Source organism: Diospyros lotus, chromosome 2 (assembly GCF_014633365.1).
Source record: "Diospyros lotus cultivar Yz01 chromosome 2, ASM1463336v1, whole genome shotgun sequence".
Taxonomy (NCBI): Eukaryota; Viridiplantae; Streptophyta; class Magnoliopsida; order Ericales; family Ebenaceae; genus Diospyros; species Diospyros lotus.
The window spans coordinates 47296676-47321079 of NC_068339.1; the positions used below are offsets into that span (position 1 = coordinate 47296676).

A 24404-nucleotide genomic window follows, 5' to 3' on the forward strand; every position below is an offset into this window, starting at 1 on the left:
CACCCGACCCGTGAAGCACGCAACCGACGCAAGTAATATATATACAGGCAGCAGCAGCAGCAGCAGCAGCAGCAGCAGCAGCGACGTGGAAAAAGGGGCGAGCCAAGGAAAGGAAGGATCAGGATCGGGGGGCGATGCAAACCACCACCAGCCACCACCACCTAGTCCAACCAATCTAACTCTTACATCAGCACCACTTCCACTCTTTCTTCCGGTGAAAATGAATTCCATTTTGATTATAACAGTGCAGTCGTCGTCCGAGTCTGACTGACTACTATTTAGTAAACGAATCTTTTGTCTGGTCTTTCAATTCAAGCTAAAAAAAGTCAGTCAATTCGCTTACTACTTCTACTTCTGCTGCTCAGCTCAGGCGAGAGAGAGAGAGAGAGAGAGAGATCAGGCAGCGATGGCAGAATCAAAGGTGATGGTGCACTCTCCCATGGTTACCTACATATCTATGCTCTCCCTCCTTACTCTCTGCCCTCCTTTCGTTATTCTCTTGTAAGTCTCCTCCATCTCTCTCCCTTCTTTTCTATTATCCGCTTTTCCTAAAAGAAAAAGACATCCAGAGTCTTTCTTATCCACGCCCACAAGATTAATTGTAATGATCTATCTTTGTCTCTGCAAATCCACGGATTGGATGCACATCCACGCTTTTTAATCTCAGAGTTGCCTACTTTCTTTTCTGCAGATGGTACACAATGGTGCATGCAGATGGCTCTATTTCTCAGACTTTCACTTACCTCAGGCACCAAGGTCTGCAAGGATTAATTGACATTTGGCCCAAACCCACTGCTACTGCATGCAAAATAATTGCATCTTATGCCGTCTTTGAGGCTGCACTTCAGCTTCTCCTCCCTGGTCCAAGGATCCAAGGCCCAATATCTCCTGCTGGAAACAGGCCTGTGTATAAGGTAACACACGTCTGATGTTGTCTCATCATAGAGGCGTTCATTTGCTGCATCTTTAAACAACATTATTGACTTATTCTCATGGCCTTTATATTCTGTTGATTTTCTATTCTACTACAAAAAGCAAATAACGTGTTGTTCAGTGCATATTCAATCCTTGTATTCATAAATGTTGTTATAATGCTACAATTGTCTCCTTGTCGCTTTTTATTTCAGGCAAATGGTGTGGCTGCATATTTGGTGACATTGATTACTTATCTCTCCCTTTGGTGGTACGGGATTTCTTATTGTGATTGAGACATTTAGGCATATTGCCTGATCATATATCTTTCCATTCAGTCTCTATGCTCTTATAAGGGAAAACAGTGCGTTTCACCATGTAGCGAATTCATACCTCTACTTTGTGATTCATTGTCCAGGTTTGGGATTTTCAACCCCTCAGTTGTCTATGATCACTTGGGAGAAATATTTTCAGCACTCATTTTTGGGAGCTTCATCTTTTGTATCTTCTTGTACATTAAAGTATGCTCTGATTTACATTGTGATAACCATCTAGTCTAGTCTTATACTGGAACATCTTCAATATCTCTTATGCCTTTTTTGCTTTGTGCTTCCAAGGGTCATGTTGCACCATCTTCTGCAGATTCTGGTTCGTCAGGGAACATAATAATTGATTTCTACTGGGTGAGCATCTTTAAACTGCTATGATTATGTTATGACAGTTGTTGATTCTTTTAGTTTCTAATTCACTCATCATTAATACTGTGGCCTTTGTGGAAGTGAACAATTGGTGGAAGAGCCATAATTATTTGGCAAATTTGTGATAAAAAAAAAAAAAAAATTTGAGAGTTTTGCAAATGCTTCATTGTACTACTATCAAATGAAGCCTTTAATAGCTAAAAAATGGTGTATGTGTGTGTGTGTGTAAATATATTGAAAAGGATTTTGCAACTATGGTGTCCAGCAACAGTCTTAAAGCTTCTTTGTGCTTTTCAGCTTCAAAAGGTTCCTCTTTCTTGTAATTGATCGATCATTTTCAAAGTTATAATTCTGATTGCCAAAAAAAAAGAAGTCCCGCTTGAGTGCAGCTGAGCCAGTTATAAAGATCCTCGAATCTCTATTGAAGTTTTAGCATCTTTCCTAACTGCTTGCTTCTCATCTTTTGAGATGTAGAGACACGTACTAGGTATACTGTCCACACATATATTGGTAACAGTGATAGCATTTGATTAAAAATACATAATTAATAATTTGATGGGTAGATTTACTTGCTTTTGGCATGCTCTTGATTCTTATGTTCTCCTATGCGGTTTTTATTCTTGCAGGGTATGGAGCTGTATCCTCGCATTGGCAAGAACTTTGATATAAAGGTTTTCACAAACTGCAGATTTGGGATGATGTCCTGGGCAGTTCTTGCTCTCACCTATTGCATAAAGCAGGTAGATGCTATTAGGACCCCCCATTAAACAAACTTATCAGAGAAGAAAGGATGAGGGGGAAAGTGGGGGGGACCACGGGCAACCAAGTAAAATGACTCAAGGGTAAAAGAGTCATAAGTTAGTTAGAGGGGAATAATCGGGCATGTGGCTGGAACAACCAGAGGAGTAGGTATACAAGGGAGGAGAGAAAGAGAGAGAAGGATGTGGAGAAATTGAAAGGATTCTTGGGTGAGAAGACGGCCCTCTCAAATCGGTCGACATCTATTGTTTTCTTCTTTGAATTTGTAATCATTTTCTTTTATAGAGGTTGTAAACCCAACTGTAATTGGGAGTTTTGTTTCCTACGGATTTGGCTAAATTTGATCAAAGAAGACGAGCTCTATCAGATACTTAGTGCTTGCGATGATGTTTCTTTAAATCATCTAAGAATGTCTAATCTCTGGGGTTGGTCTAATCAATATCAGTTTTTCTGTTAATATCAACCAAGAAAGAGATAAAAAAATCTTTCATGTCTTCATTCCTAATGGTAGGGCATCCTAGAAGGCATCAGCCAGCAGTAAGCTGCTCTAGAACTTAGGAGTCTGGATACAATATTAACATCCAGTCAATGGTGGATTTTTGCTATAGGCAGCCAATTGATTGCCAACTGCCATCCATATCTTTAACAGACGTTAAATCTTTCATCTGTTACCACTTTAAGTCAATTAATTTGTTGGCTTCCTGATGATGTGTTAAGGGTGCACATGGGTTGATTTTGTTTTCATTGATGCATAACCTCAAATTTAGCCAACTTGGATTGGACCTGAAAAGCTGTGACTTTTGGAAACCAAAGCTAATAATTAAAACAATGGAGTCCAGTTTATAGCACAGTTTTGTTTGTTGTTTTAAGTGGTCCAGGTAAGTCTGTTCATGGTAAAATACAAAGAAACTATGGTTTTGGTCCAGTTGTAGAGTATTTCATGCTTCTTAAATTCATAAATGCCTTTATTTGTATAGAAGTACCTGAACTGAAACCTTTGTTCTCTAATTGTTGTGGAATGAATTGATTAGTCACTAAATGCAAGGTGTGAGCACTACCTTTGTGGGGAGGTGAAGAAGACAAGAAAGAAACTGCCTTTGAGTTCATGCAGTAAGAATCTATGTTTGTGTTTATGTGAAAATTTAGTTCCCCAATATCTTCATTTGGACAGCGGCTCTGGATGTTATCCATACTTCCACAACTTGAGTAAGCAGAAGCATGTAGCTTTGAAGTTGTGTTTCATGTATAACAGCAGTGACAAGTCAATTAGCCATCTTTTCCTCTACTATTTGGTTGATGAGAGATGTGTAGATTTGATTTAGACTCTAGGTATATGGTAGGTTATGCTGGCCTCTGTGTTAGATTTGGTGCTGCTTGGAGGCCAAAACTGTCCAGGGGTTAGCTAACATACAGTTTGGCCCTCACTTCCCTTTTCTGATTTGTGGAGTATATGGCATCAAAGAAATAGGAGGGATTTTGAGGGATAGAGTTTGATCTTTTGTATAAATGGTTACATTGTTTCTTCTCCTTTTACTTCATCAAAAGTGGACTCTTTTTTGCTTGTCATCTATTATGGAATTCATTGATGATACTCTAGTTCTTGGTCATAGATAATATGAATTTTTGGTTCCATTACTTCCCTATCTGTTTTAATACACATTTCACCATTCGCCCTCTCTAAGTTGGTTTTTTTTTTTTTAATTTTTGGTGTGTTATATGCTTCTATATTTGTATATATAAAAAGGTAGTTCTATCTCTCTTATTAATAATATAGAATGGAAAACTTCAGAAGTATTGGGAAGAAAGGAAGTCTCTTTGTTGTAGTGGAGAGAGGTAAAGGGTTGAGGAGAACCATGGTATCTGCTAATGAACTTCCTGTGGATTTGTAGGATTGTAGAGAGCATCCTCCACCCCTTGGAGGTTAGGAATCTTAGATGCCTTCTGTACTGGAGAAAGGAAATTGGTTGTTCAATGCCTTGAAATAAGAGTGGTGGTAAGAGGCTTGCTTCATCTACATCCCTCTAGCTAGGATAGGAGGATGGTCGGATGTAGCATTCACCTTCATAATTTTCATAACCTTTAGAGCTGAAAATTTACCAGAAAAGCTACCTCACACGTTGAAGCAACCAAGGTGTCACCTGGTCAGGAGTTGAATCTGAGGGTGTTTAAGGGGGGAAGGGCAGGAACTTATCCATATTGATCCAAAATCATGCTTAGAAGGGAAGGTATTCCTCGATAAAGTTCTGATAGGCTGTTTAGAGTGTTTGGAAAATCCACATCCAAATGCAAATGAACTGAGTTCCTGCCTTGCTAACTGGTTGAAAATCCCCACAATATTGGAGGTAAATGATTTATGCAAAGCTTCCTATCTATTCATCTTACTGTTAGAAAACGAGACAAATAGGATTAATGCCCAAGCTTGGAGATTTGGAAATATTATTTGAGTCTTTCACATTGATGATGATGTGAATGGAATTTGGATCAGGATGCCAGGTCTTTTGATCCACTAATGCGTTGATGAGGTCTTCAAGGCCAATTGGAAATTGGTGCAGATCCTTTGCCAGTGTAGATGAGGAGACATCTAAGATGAGCAATATCATATGGGCCCATTTGGTGCTAGGAGAGCCAATAAGCCTTTATCTTTGGCACCAGTGTCTCAACCGCTCTTGATTAGCAGATTTTTTTAAAATTTCTTTGCATTCTAATTCCTCTGTTTTCTTTATTGCTTTCCTTTTTGGTTATTATTGTAATTTCTAGTTTCAGTTTGTTAGCTAAGATTCCCCACATGGAGAGGACTAGAATAAGACAAAACTTGTGGTTACAACCGTTAGGAGGGTGAGGATCGCCTGTGGGCATGGCCATCCAGCTATATCAACCCAGGACTCTCTTGGGGAGGTATCGGATATGAATTCTACATTCTGATTTCTATCTATCTTGCTCTCCCTTCTCTTCTTCACAATTTCTCTCTCTCAATCTCTCCCATTTCTCTGTTGACGCCGATTACATCTCTTCAATACCACGCAAGTTGAGAAGTGTAATCCTACTGTCACCCACATTTGTGACAACCAGTAGAGGTAGTTGTAGGGGACTTGGGGCTTGTTATGTCAATACGGTTTGAGCAAAGGCCTGAGGGCTATGTGGAAGGACATGAATGATCGTGGTTTACGCTAGAGGACATTGGAAGGAGGAGGCAGAGGTGCAAGTGCTCCTTCATTGGTGAGTGTGGTTGAATCACATGGAGGCTTCAGCATTTGGCATAAACATGCTAGGTGCCACAAGGCTGATAAGAGTACAAATTTTTTGCCTTTTGATGGTCTTCAAGTTGCTAGTACAAAGGAATACCCAAAAAACTCATGCCAGATCTTTCTCACTATCCAAAATTCGCATCTCCAGCCTTATATATAGAGAAACTAGCCATGCATACACCTAACCTTGATGGTTGACAGCCTCAACTACCAAAGGGATACACACTAAGACCATAACTAATCTATCTGGCAGTTGTACCCATACGCACTCCCACTTGTGGCAGTTGACACCCCCAATTGCAATACATGTGTTGAATTGTCCAAAATCGCCTTGAGTGTGATTATGCACCACTATTAATCACTCATCACAGGTAACTGCCTCACATGTAACTGCCCATGCCAATGGACTGCCCCACATGTAAGTAACCACCCAATATGTCCCTGGGGTGTGCTTCGGACAGCCAGATCTTAAGCTTCTAGAAGTTGGGTGCATGTATTCACAACTGTCACTTGAGTTAGCTAACCAGTTGACTACTCTGCAATGCTTACAACCCATCAATAGAGCTAGCTGACCAGTTGACTACTCCGCAATGCCCACAACCTGTCTGCTTGCAAGGGAGTGGGTTGCGTCTGCATGGGGTCACGCATTGCTGCCTTGAGATGTAGCACACATCATAGGTATGTCTGCCTTGCACCCATGCACGTGGCCCCACCTTGCTGCCATCTGACTATGTGGTCCTACGCAGGCATTGGTGTGCCACTCCATGCAGGAATCTTGTTTTGTGCGGCCACGGGTTGTGCAATGTTTATGTTTGTCGAGGGTGTGCGGGCTAGTAGTGTTGCCTAGTGCATCGACTTGCATGCTTGCCTCCCACATCTTGCCTTGCCATTCCTCCCTTCATACCTATGCATGGGTTGAGCACAAGGTGTTGTCTAGGCATGCCTGCCTCCATTTCAAGATGTTGACACACCATACAAGAAAGGGGTAGGTGGCCTCGAGGTTCAAGATTCAGTGACAAGGCAACCACTACAAGGGATGGGTGCAAATTCTCAGAATTTTAGGGCTGAACCACTCAAATCTCACTACATGGACATTGGTTGGGAGTCCAAATGGGTAGAATTTTGAGGGAAGAATGGACCATAATTTTCTCAAGATTAGGGAGTCTACTAAGTGTCACGGCCTCAGCCTGACAATAAGAGTTCCTCTAATCCGGTGGGGATTTGGAAGCGATTCAGAGAAATAGAGAGAGAAAATAGAGAATGGAAGAGAGAACATAATTCAGTATTTTCATTCATTGCCTTCCATCGTGGAATGGAGCGGATATATATAGGCCGTTTAGAGGAGATATTCTCCTGTCAGAGGTGGGCGCCACCTAGTACAATTCTTAACAAACTATTTTCCTCCTGCCTCCCTTACACATGGCTCTTTCCTACTTTAATATTGCTAATATAGAAATAGCGAAGTAAGTAAATGCAAAAATTAAAAATGGAACTAAATTAAGGGCTGAATTCGTGACAACTCCCCCTCCGTTAGCCATTTCTTGTCCTTAAGAAACGCTAAGGAGGCTGGCAACTCGTGGGAACTGCTTGAGAAATTTCGGAAGGTATTCCCATGTGTTGTCTTTGGATGTGCTGCCATGCCATTTGACCAGTACTTGGATGAGTGGAGCCCCGTGTCTATACACTACTCTTCTGTCGACAACAGCCTCTGGTTTGATTCTTACGTTGACTTCTTTGGGGAGGGCTAGTAGTACAGAACTCGTTGGTTGAGCCCCCACCGACTTCTTCAAGAGTGAAACATGGAAAACATGGTGAACTTGTGACCCTGGGGGGAAACTTTAACCGATGGCCCACCTTCCCTACATTGGCTTCGATAGGAAATGGTTCATAATACTTGGGGCTAAGCTTAGTGATCCTTCCTCGAGAAATTGACTTTAGGTGGTTATACCTCAGCCTTAGATACACTTCATCCCCCTCTTCGAACTCCCTCTCACTCCTTCTTTGGTTAGCATTTTGTTTCATCCGATTCTGGGCCGAGGCTAACTCTTGCTTCAACTATTGTGTTATTCTCCTCTTTTGTTGTAAATAGTCTTCAACTGAAGCCACATTAGAGCCTCTTCCCACTGTCGATAGCATGGGTGGTTTATACCTAAAGAGAGCCTCAAAAGGGGACATTTTACACAACGAATGGTGGCTAGTATTATACCACCATTGGGCTAGGGACAGCCACCTATGCCACTCCTTAAGCTATAGCAAGCAGACGCATCTTAGATATGTTTCAAGGCTCTAGTTCACCCTTTCAGTTTGGCCGTCAGACTGAGGGTGATATGCAATAGATAAATTCAATTTCGTTCCTAGGGACTTCATCAGCTCCTGCCACATCAAGCTAATGAAAATCTTGTCCCTATCAAAGATTATGGTCTTAGGAGCCCCATGCAATTTAATCACCTGATCTAAGAAGATCCTAGCTACATCTTGAGCCATGTAAGGATGGGTCAGTCTTATGAAATGGGCAAATTTAGTCAACCGGTCTACCACAACTAGGATGTTGTCCTTACCTTCTGACCGAGGCAGTCCCTCCACAAAGTCCATCGAGACACTAGACCAAGCCTGATCTGGGATGGACAGAGGTTGCAAGAACCCCGGGTAGGCCATTGTCTCTGACTTACACCTCCTGCATGTGTCACGCCTTTGAACCAGTTCTTAATCTTTGCCTTCATTCTTGGCCATTGGAACACTTGTTTAACCCGAAGATAAGTATTCTGCTCCCTCGAATGCCCTCCTAGTGGTGACTCATGCAAGGCTTGAAAAATTCTTTCTTTAATCCTTGTGTTCTCCCCAATTACAATCCTCCCACGAAATCTCAGCAACCCTTGATTAAGTGTATAGCCTTTCATCTCTTGGGCCCCCATAGTCAAATTTTCCAATATAGCCTTAATCTTGTTGTCTCCTTCATAACTGTTGATGACTTCTTAATACCATTCGGGTACCAGGATGGTCATAGCTAATAAATCTCCTTCCTCATGACATCTGGGCAATGCATCGGCTGCCTTATTCTCCTTTTCTTTCCAGTATTGAATCATGTAATCTAGGCCTATCAACTTAGTCATCCCCTTTCTTAGTAGCTGTGTCTGAAGTTTCTGTTGTAACAGAAACTTTAAGGTCTCGTGGTCCGTCTTTATGATGAACCTGTTTCCCTCCAAGTATTGTCTCCAGCGGTCTACAGCCATAAGTATAACCAAAAATTCCTTTTCATAGATGTAGAGTCCCAAGTGTTTTGGACTCAATACTTGGCTCAGGAAGGCTAGCGGTCTCCCCTCTTAAACTAGCATTGCCCCTATCCCGGTTCCTCTAACATCAGTTTCTAGAATGAAGGGCTTATTAAAATCTAGAAGCCCCAACACTAGTACTCTGCTCATAGCCCCCTTGAGGTTCTCGAAGGCTTTCTCTACTTCTGGGCCCCAATTGAACCCTCCTTTCTTCAGCAAATCATTCAATGGTTTGTTGATAACTCCATAATCTTGCACAAACTGCAGTAATACCTGGTTAACCCCAAGAATCCCCTCAAAGCTTTCACTGTTGTAGGCCTCGGCCAAGACACCATTGCCTCCACCTTCTTTGGATCAGTGCTTACCCCCCCCATTTGATATGATGTGCCCTAGGTACTCCACCTATCTTTGGGCGAATGCACACTTGGACTCCTTAATAAAAAGTTGGTGGTTCCTTAGGATTTTCAAGGGTAAGCTTAAGGTGGGATAGGTGTTGTTCAAAGGTAGGGGTGTAAACAAGTATATCATCAAAGAATACCAATATGAATTTGCGGAGATAAGGCTCAAAAATTCTATTCATGAGAGATTGAAAGGTGGTTGAGGCATTGGTGAGTCTGAAGGGCATCACTAAGAATTCAAAATGTCCATGGTGGGTTTTGAAGGTGGTTTTAGGAATATCTTCAGTTTTCATCCTAATTTGATGATACCCCGCCCTAAGGTCTAGCTTAGAAAAGAATTTGGCATGGTTAAGTTCATCTAATAGGTCCTCCACCAAGGGTATGGGAAATTTGTTCTTGATGGTCATGGCATTTAGTTGTCTGTAATCGACACAAAATCGCCATGTTTCATCCTTTTTTTACTAAAAGGACGGGAGAAGCGAATGGACTTTGGCTAGGCCTAATGAGGGATTGTTCAAGCATAGTTCTGGCCATTTTCTCAATTTCATTCTTTTGGTGGGGAGGATAGCGGTATGCTCTAATGTTGATCGGTACAACATCTGGTTTTAGGTTGATATGATGGTCAAACATTCGGTTAAAGGGTAAGGTTTGGGTTCCATAAAGAGGTCTTTATAATCTACCAACAATTTATTAAGGGAATCCAAATGGCATACCTGGTCATGCACTCCTTGGGGCGTGCTTACTGTCAACCCGATCTGTCCCTGCATTGTTTGCGGTCCTTGAGCTCCTTCTACTACCACAATTGAGAAGAGATGTGCTAGTTGGCTCCACTTGCCTTTCAACACTCTTTGTAGCCTTTTTCCTGATATCATTTTACAAGCCCCCATCTCTTTTTCCCCGGATAAGGTCATCCTCTTACCTTCTTTCTCAAATGATACCTCCATCCTATTGAAATCAAAGCTAATGGGGCTCACCCTTTCATCGAATCCACTCCTAGGACCACATGGCACCCCCCTAATTGTAGCAATCTCAAGTCAGTTTCAAACTTCTCCCCTTGCATTTCCCAACAAAAACCATTGCAGGCAAAGTTACTTAACACTCTTTGGCCATTGGCTACTATCACACTCAAGGGAAGAGTTCCCGTGAGCGGACACTTCAATTTCTTGGCCATGCTTTCATCAAGGAAGCTATGGGTGCTTCTACTATCTATTAAGATCATAAGGTTGCAGTCCTTAACTTGTCTTTCTACCTTGATGATCTTGTTGTTGGTCACCCCTTTCAAGGCATGTAGGGATATCTCTCTATTGTCTTCTTCCTGCTATCCCTTTTAACTCTTCCTGATTCATCCCAATCTCCTGATCTCCATTTTCCCAGTTAATCCTAACTCTCCGTAAGACGGGTTCATTCTCCTCTCTGTGTGGAAAATCTAGAGCTAACTTGACCATGTTTTGTTGAGTGAACATCACCATGAACTTCCCAGCTCTTCTCGTGATCGACCCTTCTAATCTCCTCTCGAGTCCTTCCATGGAGTCTTCTACCTTTTGGTCCATAGTGACCATTACTTCATGGTTTCGGTTAGCTTCAAACTCCATCCTATCCATCCTGTTCTGGAATTCGACCACTGTCGATCCCAATTGTTGGAGTTGCGTTTCCATGTCCTTCATACGAGTCCCCTCTGCCATCTTCCTTAGTCACCAATTCTTTGGCCGAGAACCACTAGCTCTGATACCAAGTTGTCACGGCCTTAACTTGACAATAAGAGTTCCTCCAATCCGATGGGGATTTGGGAGCGATTCAGAGAAATAGAATAGAGAAATAGAGAGAGAGAATTAGAGGGAGAGAGAATAGAGAATGGAAGAGAGAACAAAATTCAGTATTTTCTTTCACTACCTTCCATCGTGGAATGGAGCAGATATATATAGGCCGTTTGGAGGAGATATTCTCCTGTCAGAGGTGGGCCCACACCCGGTACAATTCTTAACAAACCATATTCCTCATGCCTCCCTTACACATGGCCCTTTCTTACTCTAATATTGCTAATACAGAAATAGCGAAGTAAGTAAATGCAGAAATTAAAAATGGAACTGAATTAAGGGCTGAATTCGTGACACTAAGTTCTAGAGAAGGCCAAAAAAAAAAAAAATTGAATAATGGTCCTTACTAATAGATTTCGCTCATTAAAGGGGGCCTGGATAACTTAGCAAAAAAAGAGGGGTGCTAGATATCCCTGTTACAAACGACATTTCTTTGGGCCTTAAAGAGAAGAAATCTACCCCGTACAGGGCAACTAATTCATGTCTACACTGGAAACGAGGTGATTCTTCCTATTTTTGGGTGGTTGCAGATGTGTAGAAGACTCTTGTTGGGAGGGTATACTCACCCAAAAGGCAGAGACTTGCATTAGAAAAGAATTGGGCACCTGTATAGGTACCCGAATTAGGGTAAGAATAAGGTAAGTGGCTCCCTAATCCCTCTAAAGCGTAGTGTTTTCAGTATTTTTTTTTTTACTTCTTACAATTTGTCTTCCCTTCTGAGTCAACAAGTGAGGAGGTTATGGAGTTGAGTATAGTTTAGTGGCAAGAGTCAAATTTTCCCCAATTTTGATTGAGATTGGAGCCTAGTTTTGGGTATTTAGGTATTCTCTGAATGGAGATTAATGAGGTTGATCTTAATCCTGTGGAGGAGTGGGTAGTAGGGGTTGGAGGAGTTAGTCTTGGTGGGAGTAGGTAGAGGTTCTAAAGGACTCTTTAGTGTTACACTTAGCTGTGACTAACTGATTAATCTAGGAATTGTTAGTAGCCTGAGGGGGTAGAAGAGCTGGACATATTTTGTCTTCCAAAGAAAGTGAAGCATCAGCTTGGGTTCTAAGAAGAAGAATTAAGAAATGAAGCTGGGTTATAGGGGTTTCTTTAGAGGGGTGCAAGGTAGAGGTGTCAAGTCTCTGGATTGAGACTTGAATTTCTGATGTTTAAGAGATAAAGAGAAAGGGAAAAGGGAGGGAAAGAGAGATAGAATTTGGAAGGAGAATTAAGAGAAGGAAATGAGAGGGAAAGAGAATTATGACCGTCCTCACCCCACAACAAATCAGTGAGTTACACGGCTACTTGCAAGAATTGTAAAAAATTACAAAAGAGACCCTTGGGTCGTGACACTCCCCTGCCCTTCAACAGCATTCTTGTCCTCAAGAAGTCTTCAAAGTAGGCTTGCCGTTTTGGGGAACTTTTTTAGTAATTCGAGTAGGTATTCCCAGGTGGTATGGTCTAACTAAAGGTGTGACCACTGGACTAAAACTTGGATGAGAGGAGCTATGCCTTGGTAAACCACCCTCCAGTCTAGTATAGCTCGGGGCTCTCTCTGCTCCTCCAATTCATCTACAACCACTGGTAGCTGCTAACTTGTGGATGCTCCTAGTTCGATGGACCTCTTAAGTAGAGACACATGGAACACGGGATGCACCTATATCCCTTCTGGTAGTTTCAATTTGTAAGCTATCTTCCCTACTTTAGCTTCTATGGCATAGGGCCCGAAATATTTGGGATTGAGCTTGGATATTGGTGTGGTCGTGAAGGGCTGTTGCAAAAACCTTTTTACTTTCAAAAACACCTTATCCCCCACCTCAAATTCTCTATCACTCCTATTTCTGTCTGCAACCTGCCTCATTCGGTTTTGGGCATTTGTTAGCTCCCTTTTTAGGGTCGATAGCATTTCCTATCTCTGCTGTAAGTAGTGCTCCACTGTCGCCAGATTAGATGACCCGCTTGCTATAGCCGGTAGGAGAGGTGGCTTGTATCCAAACATTGCTTCAAAAGGGCTTCTCTTGATTGCACTATGGAAACAAGAGTTATACCACCATTGGGCCAGTGGTAACCATCTATTCTAGCTCTTTGGTTTGGTGAAGCACATGCACCTCAAATAGGTTTCTAGGCACTGGTTCATCCTTTCCGTTTGACCATCGGATTGAGGGTGGTAGGCAGTTGACAAGTTCAATCCTACTCCCAACTTCTTGAAGAGTTCCTACCAGAAATGGCTAGTAAAGATCCTATCCCTGTCGGACACAATGGTCTTTGGAACTCCATGCAGTTTGACCACTGAATCTAGGAACACCCGGGCCACATCTTGTGCCAAAAAGGGGTGCATTAGACTGAGGAAGTGCCCAAACTTTGTCAATCTGTCAATGATCACTAGTATTACATCCTTACCTTCGGACTTGGGTAGGCCCTCCACAAAGTCCATGGAAATATCTTCCCATGCTTGCTCCGGTACTCCCAAAGGTTGTAGCAGGCCTAGGTAGGGTACTTGCTCATGTTTGCACCGCTGACATGTTTCACATGCTAGTACAAAATCTACTATATCCTTCTTTTGCCTCGGCCAAAAGAACAATTGTCTTATTTTGTGATAGGTAGCCCGGATACCTGAGTGACCCCCTAGGGGTGAGCAATGTAGGGATTTTAGAATCTTCGTCTTCAACTCCCTGTCATCCCCTATCACTAGGCGTCCTTGGAATCTGTGGAGGCCATTCAATAAGGAGTAGCCCTTTTCTTCCCCTGTTTGCACCGCCAATTTGGTTAAGAGGGATTGCACCCACCCTGTGTTTTCATAACTCTGCTCCACCTCTTTTACCCACTCCGGTACTACTGCAGTGATTCCATAACAATGGACCTCATTTTCTTTGACTTCTCTCCTGGACAGTGCGTCAGCTACTACATTTTCTTTACCCTTCCGATAGAGGATAGTGTAGTCCAACCCCATTAGTTTAGACACCCCTTTTCTTTGTAACTGAGATTGCAGCCTCTATTGAGAGAAAAATCTTAGGCTCTCATAATCTGTCTTGATTATAAATGGATTACTTTCTAAATAGTGCCTCCATTTATCCACCGCCTTCAACACTGCCAACAACTCTTTATCATATACGCTCCATCCCTAGTGCTTAGGCCCCAAAGCTTGGCTTATGTACGTGATAGGTCTCCCTTCCTGCGTTAAGACTGCCCCGACCCCTTTTTCACAGGCATCAGTCTCCACCACAAATTGTTTGCTGAAGTCTGGCAGGGCTAATATAGGGGCTTGTGTCATAACATTCTTTAGATTTAAGAATGTTGCTTCTGCTTGGGGGTTCCAACAAAATCCTTCCTTCTTGAGCAAGTCCGTCAGGGGTCTACTGATCAATCCATAGTGCTTGATAAACTTGCGATAGTAACCTGTTAATCCCAAGAATCCCCTTAATTCTCTCATTGTTTGGGGTCTAGGCCACTCCACCATTGTTGTGACCTTGCTAGGATCGGTTTTAACTCCTCCTGAAATGATGTGCCCCAAGTAGCTTACCTCATCTTTGGCAAAAATACATTTGGATAGCTTGACATACAAATGGTTAGCTCTAAGGATCTCAAATGTGGTTTTAAGGTGGTTTAGGTGTTGGTCCAAGTTTGGACTATATATGAGGATATCATCAAAGAAGACTAGAATAAATTTTCGGAGATAGGGAGCAAATATTTGGTTCATAAGGGTTTGGAATGTAGCTGGGGCATTGGTAAGTCCAAAGGGCATAACAACAAATTCATAAAGGCCCTGGTGAGTGTGGAATGGGTTTCATCCGGATCTGATGGTATGCGGATCTCAAGTCCAGCTTAGAAAAAACCTTGGCCTCGGCCAATTCATCTAGTAGATCATCAATGAGGGGAATGGGAAATTTTTTTTTGATGGTGTGTGAGTTGAGTTGGGGGTAGTCCACACAAAATCTCCAAATCTCATCCTTCTTTTTAACCAATAAAACAGGGGATGCGAAGGAACTTTGGCTAGGTTGTATAAATGAAGTGGCTAGCATGTTAGAGATCTGTTTTTCAATCTCTGTCTTTTGTGTAGGAGAGTATCGATAGGCTCTAATATTAACTGGGGTGGTATGAGGTTTAAGGGATATAGCATGGTCCAACGGCCTTAGGGGTGGTAGGGAGTTAGGTTCTTGGAAGAGGTCCTTAAAGTTTTCCATTAGTACATGCAAGCTATCTAAAGTAGTTACCTCTTGATGGGTGGCGTGGGATGCTCCCTTCTTTTCTGGTAGGTACTCCTCTGTTTAACCTGCTTCTTCTCCTTCGATGGCATGTATCGAGTATAATTGAGATATCTATCCCCTTTTCTTTATCAACAGCTTCTGTAGCTTGTCTCCCTTGATCATTTTGCACTCCTCTTGTTCCAGACTTCCCACCAAGGTTAACCGTTTGCAGCCCATTTCTAATGTGACTTCTAGCTTATTGAAATTGAAGGTTAGGGGGCTAACTGTCCTCATCCAATCCACCACTAGCACAATATCACAACCGCCTAGCTCTAAGATCCTCATATCAGCTTTAAACTCGTTGCCCTGCATCATCCAAGTGAACCCTGCACATTTGCATTGACTATACATCTTATGTCCGTTGGCTACAGTTACTGTCAAGGGGTTAGTGTGGGTCAACTTACATCCTAGTTCCTTGGTTGTAACTTCGTTGAGGAAACTATGGGTACTACCACTGTCTATTGGTACCATAAGTTTCTTTTTCCCCAACTAGCCCTTAACTTTAATGATCTTTCCCATTGGTCCCCCTTTCAGGGCGTGGAAGGAGATCTCCCCACCTTCTGGTCCTTGTTCTTCCTCTAGTGTTTCTAATGGATGCTCCTCTTTATTCTCGTCTTCTTCTTCCTCCTTATCCAACTCTTCTTCTTCATTCCCTTCTCCACCTTCCATCTTAAACAATTGTCTCCTTCACTGATGCCCTGGGCTAGATTTCTTCCCACACCTGAAACATAATCCCAGCATCCTCCTTAGATCTAGAGTGGTGCTCCTATTTACCCCTGCATGGAATCCCCCTTTTTGACCCCCTGTGGTGACTACTGGCACCATAGCCTTCGAATTACCCCCACTAAAGGGCCCTCCCATGGTAGATGACTTAGCCAAGGACTTGTTCTTTTTAAAAATGGCTTCAAGCGTCAGCTCTTGAAGCCTTGCCTTCTCTGCTGCCTCCCTCACTGTGGTTGGCATCATCATCTTCACCATTGATTTTAGTTCGTCTTTGAGGCCACTGATAAAATTAAACACGAAGTATTGGTTGGTTAAGGTGGGCTGAGCACTCCACGTGAGTGATCCCAATTCCTCAAACTTCTCTTGGTACTCAGTCACGGTTCCCTCTTGCCTCAATTTATTAAATTCTTTGATTACATCAGCCATATTTCTCTCCCCAAATCTCACACACATCTCTTTTGCAAAGTCTATCCATCTTGCCCCCATACCTCTAGATCTCGACCACCCTTGGTACCAACAATCGGCTACGTCGTTAAGATAAGTCGAAGCTAACGTGATCCGCTGATTCCCAGGGATGTTGTAAAATTGGAAGTATCTCTCACACCTCCGGATCCACCATATTGGTTTAGATCCTTCAAACAGAGGTATCTCTAGCCTCGGTACGGGCCCATGGTTAACTCTAGGGGAATTAAGATCCCTTACCTAATCGCATGTCTCCTCAGTGTGTACATTATCAGCCTCTCTCGCTCCTGGAGGCCTAGGAAGTATCCCCTGCCCCGAAGTTCCCGTCTCTAGTGTTGATCGGGGAGGAAATTCAGGCGGTAGCCTGAATTGAGGAAACGCGAACAGCATGTTGATCACACTGCTAATCCGTTGCTCCATTGACTCCTTTTGTTGGGCCAATTCTCTCATCATACCTTCTCAGGAAGCCGCCATGTCCTCCCGCAATTCTTCTCTAATGGATTGAACCTCCTCTCAGCTCTGAGTCACTGCTTCTTGCGTTTGTGTCAGACCGAACTCCATCGCGTCCATCCTATTCTCCAGTTGCTTCGTTCACCCTCCCTCAGCCATTCCGAATTTCGTCGTCCAAGTCACCTCTGATGATCAACCACTAATCTGGAATCATAGCCCAGGACAACCGGCTCTGATACCAATTGTCAAGTCTTTGGATTGAGACTTGAATTTTCGATGTTTAAGAGATAAAGAGAAAGGGAAAGAAAGAGAGAATTTGGAGGGAGAATTAAGAGAAAGAAATGAGAGGGAAAGAATTCAATGTTATTATGAATGAATCCCCATCCTCATGCATATAAGCCTTTTATAGGCCATGCTTAGGCGGTTACAGCCTACACGTGAGGTATGACAGTCCTCACCCCACAACAGATTAGTGAGTTACACGGCTATTTGCTAGAATTTTAAAAAATTACAAAAGGGACCCTTGGGTCGTGACTAGAAATCAACCCATTAGGAAAAACCTAAGCATTAGGAGTTTGAAAAAAGAGAGGGAATTGAAAAGGCTAGTGTTAGGAATGAATTATGAGAAAGGGTCTAGTAGCTCTTCCAAGGTAAGGTGTGTAACAGTATTGTGTTTGTTGACATTTAGATGATGCATCTAATCTCTTTGAGTGTGAGGGAATCTGAATGACAGATCTAATCTCTTGCAAGTTGTGGGTGGATGGAATGGAGATTTTTGAGGGAAGAAATTTCTCCAAATGTTGTTGATTCGGGAAGAGGACTGGAGAACTCTACCTACCGGTTTAATTTTCAAAACCATTTTGGGAGGGTGAGAGAGAGAGAGAGAGGTCAGAGAGGCCTTTCTCTGATGATGAGGTGCTTGAGTCCCATGGTAGGTTTAAACAGGGAAAAACCCCGGTCCCAGATGAGTTCTCTTTGCTTTTCTTTAACCGCTTTTAGATTATGGTGGAGTCTTATGTCATGCTGGTATTTTCATGACTTCTTTGAATCATATAGGTTGATTTACATGATTCTCACAAAGACCAAACATAAAAGAAGTCTTAATACTGCCTTCTTAACTTTATCCCTTAAGTGAGTGGAGCTATAGGGTTAACTAGTTTAGGCCTATTAGGCCTGTAAGGTACATCTATAAGATCATAGCCAAGGTTTTGTCAGTAAGAAGGAAAAAAGCTATAAGTAACCTTACTTTGTCAGTTTGTCTTGAGGTGCAGTCTCATACCCTTGTGTGAATCTAGACGAGAGTAAAACATTAACAGTTGGGGGAAGTGGGAGGGGTGTTAGTTTTAGCCTCTAATCTAGGTATCAAATTGCCAGCTTTTATTAATCTGCTCCAGTGCTATTCTTTGACAAGACAAAGTCAGGATACATGGGTATGAAGCTAATTATGAGGGGGGCACCTTCACTGTTCATTCTTTTTATGGCACCCTTTGGAAATCCCTTAGAAAACGGTGTGGGAGACAAATGCCCTAGAATTGTCTTCTTTGTGTAGATGGCTTGGAATCATCTTGGCTGTTGATAGCCTAAGAAAGGTGTAGGAGATGTTAGTTAATTGCCATCATTGTAGGAGCAGTAGCAAATGACCACATCCTTTTGCATTGCCCAGTGACTTGGCAAGTTTTGAGTTTATGCTTTCAGTCTTGGTACTACAGTGGGTTATGCCAGTCTCAGTGGCTGTCTTTCAAATCCTGGAGGAGCTGCTGTCTACATTCAGAGATCTATCTGGATGACCCTAATGTGCATTTGGTTCTATATTTGGAGTGAGAAAAATAACAGGGAATATGTGGACATAGAGTGTTCAATTTTGCATATGAAGAGTAACATAATCTCTACTTCATTCTTGATTGATGACCGACACCCCTTTACTGTCTTCCTTTGTATAGTTATTTGATAACTTGTATAAATTATTGTGTTAATTTCTAGCAAATGTCTTAGTTTATTGCCCATTATTTTATATAGAGTGTGCCCCTTTAGACCCTATTTTTGTACCAAATTCCTCCCTTAGCTTCTCATTTAGAAATTTTTACTTATAAAGATTAAAGAAAATATTGGGGTATTGTGTTTCTCATGTGTACATGTTTTGTTTTTGGCTTTTTGTCTTAAGAAGTGTATTTGCTTTGCCTTAACAGTATGAAGCAAATGGAAGGGTGGCTGATTCCATGCTTGTAAATACTATATTGATGCTGGTATATGTCACAAAGTTCTTTTGGTGGGAAGATGGATACTTCAACACAATGGATATTGCACATGATCGAGGTTTGTAGATGCATTATTTTTCTCCGTGTGTTATTTGCACTATTAATAGGGAGCGGGGGGACAGTTAGATATGACAAGTTGACAATAAAGGTGTAGTCTTCTTTCTTCATTTCCTTGTGTCTTCTACTTCTGGTGCATTATTGTTATCAATACATGAATTAACTGCTCTGACAACTACTCCTTTGATCAGGGTGGATCAGAATTAGATATTGGGGGCCCATGCCTCCCTTCTTTGACTAAATGTTTTCCATACCCCCTATTTAAACTATTTTTGAAATATACTCTCAAGTTTTGCATACTTATAATGGTGGCCTACCGTAGAGGCGATCCTGGGATGTTCATGCCTGTAATTTAGTACCAGATGTTTGTGTTAGCTGGCCTTCTCTTTAACTAAAATGAGAACAATGCATATAACTGCTTATTTTTTTGGGTAAAATACACTAACCACCCCTGACATTCTGCATAATTACAAGGACCTCCCCTTTATTTGAAAGATTACAAAGATCTCTCTTGAAGTTTAGAACTTGTAGCAGCAAATCCCCTGATATTAAATAACGGCAGTTAAATTTTTTTAAATGCCAAAAATGCCCTCCTATTTCCATCTCTCACTCCATCTTCTCTTTCCTTTATCTCTCTCTCTGTCTCCACTTCTCTCCTTCTCTGGCCGCCTGTTTTAGAAGCTCCACTCCACTGTTTGCCTCACCACCATCAACGCCTTCTATGACAGCCTTCTCCACCACATCACTGCCAACATCTCCAAAAACCTCGAGGACCCTAGCCATAGTCTGCAACTCCAAGCACAGTCCTGTCCTCTTTACAGTTCTTCACCATCACAACCAATGCCAACATTTGCAGATCTCCGCCTTCCTCTAGTCCTCCATCACCGACCTCACATGGCTACTCTCTCCATCTTCAACTTCGAAGGTGGCACAAACCTCTCGCTCCTGCACATCGCCAACAACAATTTTATCTTCTCCATGGTCTGGTCTTTCATCACTGCTGCCCAAATGGTCTACATCTGCAATTGCCTCAAGACAGCCAACAATCTCACCTCCCTTGCTGACGAAAATGATTGCAACAGAAACATGATTGTCCAAGGAGGCAGGGTTATACTCTCGCTGAAGGCTGAAAGAGGGGACTCTAATGGAGGCCCAAATTGTGGTTGTTGCTACGCTTCTCAACTTAGCCAATGATCAGGAAAGTGTCCAGTTGATTGCGGCAGAGCTTGCCATGTCGGCAATTATGAAGGTTCTGGGGGACCCACTAGCCAAGGTTCAGGCTGCGGTTCTAACATGGCACAGAAGGCGAATTTAATTGTCTAACATGGCACAAATGGCGAATTTCACTGTCCAATATGGCAAATTTACTCCCCCTTTTGCTCTCTCTCCCCCCCCCCCCCCTTCTCTTTCTCTCCTCTGTCTCACTGCTTCTCCTACCGTTGCTGGAACCCTATCTATTGCTGGGGTTCAACCACCAATCCAATGGCCACCTGTGGCCAGTCAACCACTGATGGTAGTTATTTTATTGAAATGATAGAGAGAGAAGAGGAGAGAGGAGAGAGAAAATTATAGGAGTAAATATTCATTTTACCTTATTTTCAATGGCAGGGGAGGTCCCTATAATTATGCCAAACCTCAGGTGGTTAGTGTAATTTACCCTTTTTTCCCAGTTTATTGTGGGAAAGTGTGTTTTGTCATGTCCAGTAGAATGTTAACTGAAAATGACAGATATACTCTGAAAGATTCAGTATGCAATTAATATATGAAACTAACCATTGACTTGGTCAAGAGTTCACCATATATTTCTTGCTTGCTGCATGCCTGTGGAAGCTATCCTTGCAACCTTGCAAAATCAGTTATGCAGGGTTGTATTTCCTCATTTGTAGTAACCATTGCTCCCAGTTAATAGACTAATCAAAACCATCTTTCCACATATGTGGCTCTTGTTTCAGTATTTTCCTTTTCAGTACTAATCACATGGGGATCAATGTTGTCATTTTTTTTTTTTTTTTTTGGGTCAAGTTCATTGCATTATGATTGTCCTATGTTTTGTTTGGCAGCTGGTTTTTATATATGCTGGGGATGCTTGGTGTGGGTTCCATCTATATATACTTCTCCCGGCATGTACCTAGTAAATCATCCTGTGAATCTTGGAATTCAGGTATGTGTCACAACTTTAAAGGAGAAATGGGTTCATGACTTGGAGACACTTGGTTGTCTTATTATCATTTGTTAGGGCCAATACATTATCCCAACTTTGAAAGATTAAAACTTTCTCCATCTGAGCTATAACTAGCATGCATTGTTTCTTGTTTCTTGTTTCTTATTAGAGCAACAATATAATCAGAGAGAGAGAGAGTACCAGGAGGATGTTTTGCTTTTTTTTTCATCTTGTGTATCTACTAGGTTGTAGCCGACCCCACATATTGGGATTAAGGCTTGATATATTGCGACGATGTTGTTTATGCATCTACTAGGTAGTTAGGGAATGAAGACCACACCTCATTTGCCATTATTGTTGCACGATTACAACAATAAATTTTTAGATGGGAAATTACCGATGGATGACCCACATGTGGCTTATCCGAGCGATGGATGACTCACTCAAGGGATGGATGACTCCCTCGAGGGATGGATGACCTGCTGGAAAGAAAATCGATTAGGGGCGCGGGTGAGAATCCCGCTCGGACCCTCCGATGCCTAAGTCAAACTCTCGTAAAAAGGAAATGTTTGAAGGCAAAGAGTGAGTGCGAGTATCAGAGTTTGCGTACCGAATGAGGGGAAGAGACCCCCTATTTATAGCGATGGGAGGGGCAACTATGTGTCGAGTGGCCCAATCTCCTCGGCAAGAATCTCGGAGGGGCTTTGATCGAGTCTCGCGAGGGTAGTTTTGACCAATTCTCAGAGGTGCGGGAGTGCGGACATGTAGGCACTCGGATGCGATCGTGGTACTTCGAGTGACCCTCATTCAGGGGTGTGTGCGAGCGTGGGCAAAGGTGAGCGCAAGCAAACAAGTGTGTGCGCGCGCGTGTGCGGTCGTGCACGCCGTGGGCAACTGCACTCGCTAAGGCATGGCACCTCGAGTGACACTACTCGGGGGCAAGGCTTTGTGCAGGGGGGTCGCATCTTTTCCGTGCCCGCCAAGTGGCCTTTAGGGGTGCGCCCTTCTACCACCCCTGAGTGACCCCCACTCGGGGGTGGCGGCCCCTCAGGTGACCCCCCCAGGTCACCCATGGCTGGCTTGGCATGTGGCACATCCTTGGGCCGCCACGTGGCACTTCTTCCTCTTGAATATTTTTTGATTTTTTTCCTCGTTTCTCTGATATTTTGTCAAGCATAACAGCCATATTTTAGGGTTTGATGACTAACTGCAAAAGCTGGTCAAGAGTGGATCCACAATGGCATCCTGCTTCAATTCTTTGAATAACTGAAGCATAACGGAGCAAAGATTTCACCATTTAAAACTTGTCCATTACCGAAAGGATGGAATAATCTTGTGGATTTGTATTAGAAGCAGTATGACTTCCTTTACCAGTGAGCAAATCACTGAGTCAGGCTCAAGGATTTAAATATGCAAAGTTTGGACTGTCCAACTTGGTGTAGGTGCTAAACAGCATGAGGTTTCAGCCAAAAAGAATATCACTGATTAATTCAAAACATGAAACTTGTTGGATGAGCAGGATTGCTCCATTCTCCATTGCTAAAAATGTGTTTCTGTTGTGATTTCTTGTTCACATTGAACTAACATGCTCATTCTACAAATTCCAGCTTGCTATCTCTATCCTTGTAGCAGGCATTATGTGCATATACATCAACTATGATTGTGACAGGCAAAGGCAAGAATTTCGGCGAACAAATGGCAAGGCCTTTGTCTGGGGTAAAGCTCCATCGAAGGTAGTTGTTTTGTGGCTACATTGAACTGGGGTTGCCTCTAATATTCAATTTTATTCAAGAAGTTGCAATGCAGTTTTGCTAGACTTGTTAAGTTTTCAGCTAAAAGGGTAAGAATTAACTGGGTTCACTCTACACAGATTGTAGCCTCATACACAACAAGTACTGGTGAGACGAAAAACAGCCTTCTTCTGACCTCAGGATGGTGAGTTTTGCAGAGTGGAAATGGCCGCAGGCTTTTATTGTAGTAGTTGCTTTTCTACCTAAACCATCTATCTGCTTCCCTAGCAAGAAGGGTGGTGCTTATATCCCTTAACATAATATTTATTTTTGTCTTCTTGTGTTGTATATGTGCCTGCCAGGTGGGGCTTATCTCGTCATTTCCATTATGTACCAGAAATATTAGCAGCTTTCTTCTGGAGTGTACCAGCTCTCTTCAACCATGTAAGATTTTGCACTACTAGAGTAGAGTAGGTTCACTCTTTGTGATTCTGAAGAATACAATACGGCTTAAATATATATATATATCTATATTTTTTTTTTTTTTGCAGTTTCTTCCTTACTTCTATGTGGTGTTTCTTACCATCCTTCTGTTTGACCGAGCCAAAAGAGATGACGACCGATGTCGATCAAAGTAAGTGTATTCCAAAATCTGTTATGTTCTGTTTTTGCTGAACGTATAAGTTTTTTATCATTCAAGAAATAGCTAGAAGATGTTGAGAGCAAATTAGGGGGCATCTGATATGGATATGATTGCACAATTGATTTCTTTCTATCATTATCACATGGGTTAGTTGTTGAGCCTTTGCCTTTTGTCTGCAAATCGAGTAAATTTGTTGGTCTCCATTGTTGTTGCAGATATGGAAAATATTGGAAATCGTACTGCGACAAGGTCCCTTGCAGGATTATACCAGGAATCTACTGAGATTTTGTATGGGTTTAGAGTTAAAGACTTGTGTTTAAGCAGGGTGGGGGTGATTTAAAACTTGATTTTTGTTTTTTTGGTTGGTTGAAAACATGGAGTACTTGTTTTCCTTGTTTGTTTGCTGCATTAAGAGAACAATGCTTCTCCTTCAGCGTAGGCTGGCGCTGGTGCTGGACACATCCATATCATCGAGTAAAAGTACCCTTCTTGCTTTTTAAGATGGTGAAAAGTGTATAATATCATGTCTAAGGCAATGCTTCTTGGTCTTTTGGTGAGAATATAATCGTCTTTAATTTGTTCATTTTCTTCCTATTTTT

The 24404-nt window shown here is 42.3% G+C and overlaps 1 protein-coding gene across 1 annotated transcript; it reads left to right on the plus strand.

Annotated features, from left to right (window-relative positions):
* Positions 1 to 371: 371 nt before the first annotated feature.
* On the plus strand, positions 372 to 24388 carry LOC127794400 (7-dehydrocholesterol reductase). Its single transcript, XM_052325444.1, has 13 exons — positions 372 to 501; positions 692 to 914; positions 1128 to 1183; positions 1331 to 1433; positions 1530 to 1595; positions 2237 to 2350; positions 19146 to 19272; positions 21332 to 21432; positions 23040 to 23165; positions 23303 to 23367; positions 23525 to 23606; positions 23714 to 23796; positions 24021 to 24388. The coding sequence occupies exons 1-13, from the start codon at positions 407 to 409 to the stop codon at positions 24085 to 24087; spliced, it is 1308 nt and encodes a 435-aa protein (XP_052181404.1). The 5' UTR covers positions 372 to 406; the 3' UTR covers positions 24088 to 24388.
* Positions 24389 to 24404: the final 16 nt, after the last annotated feature.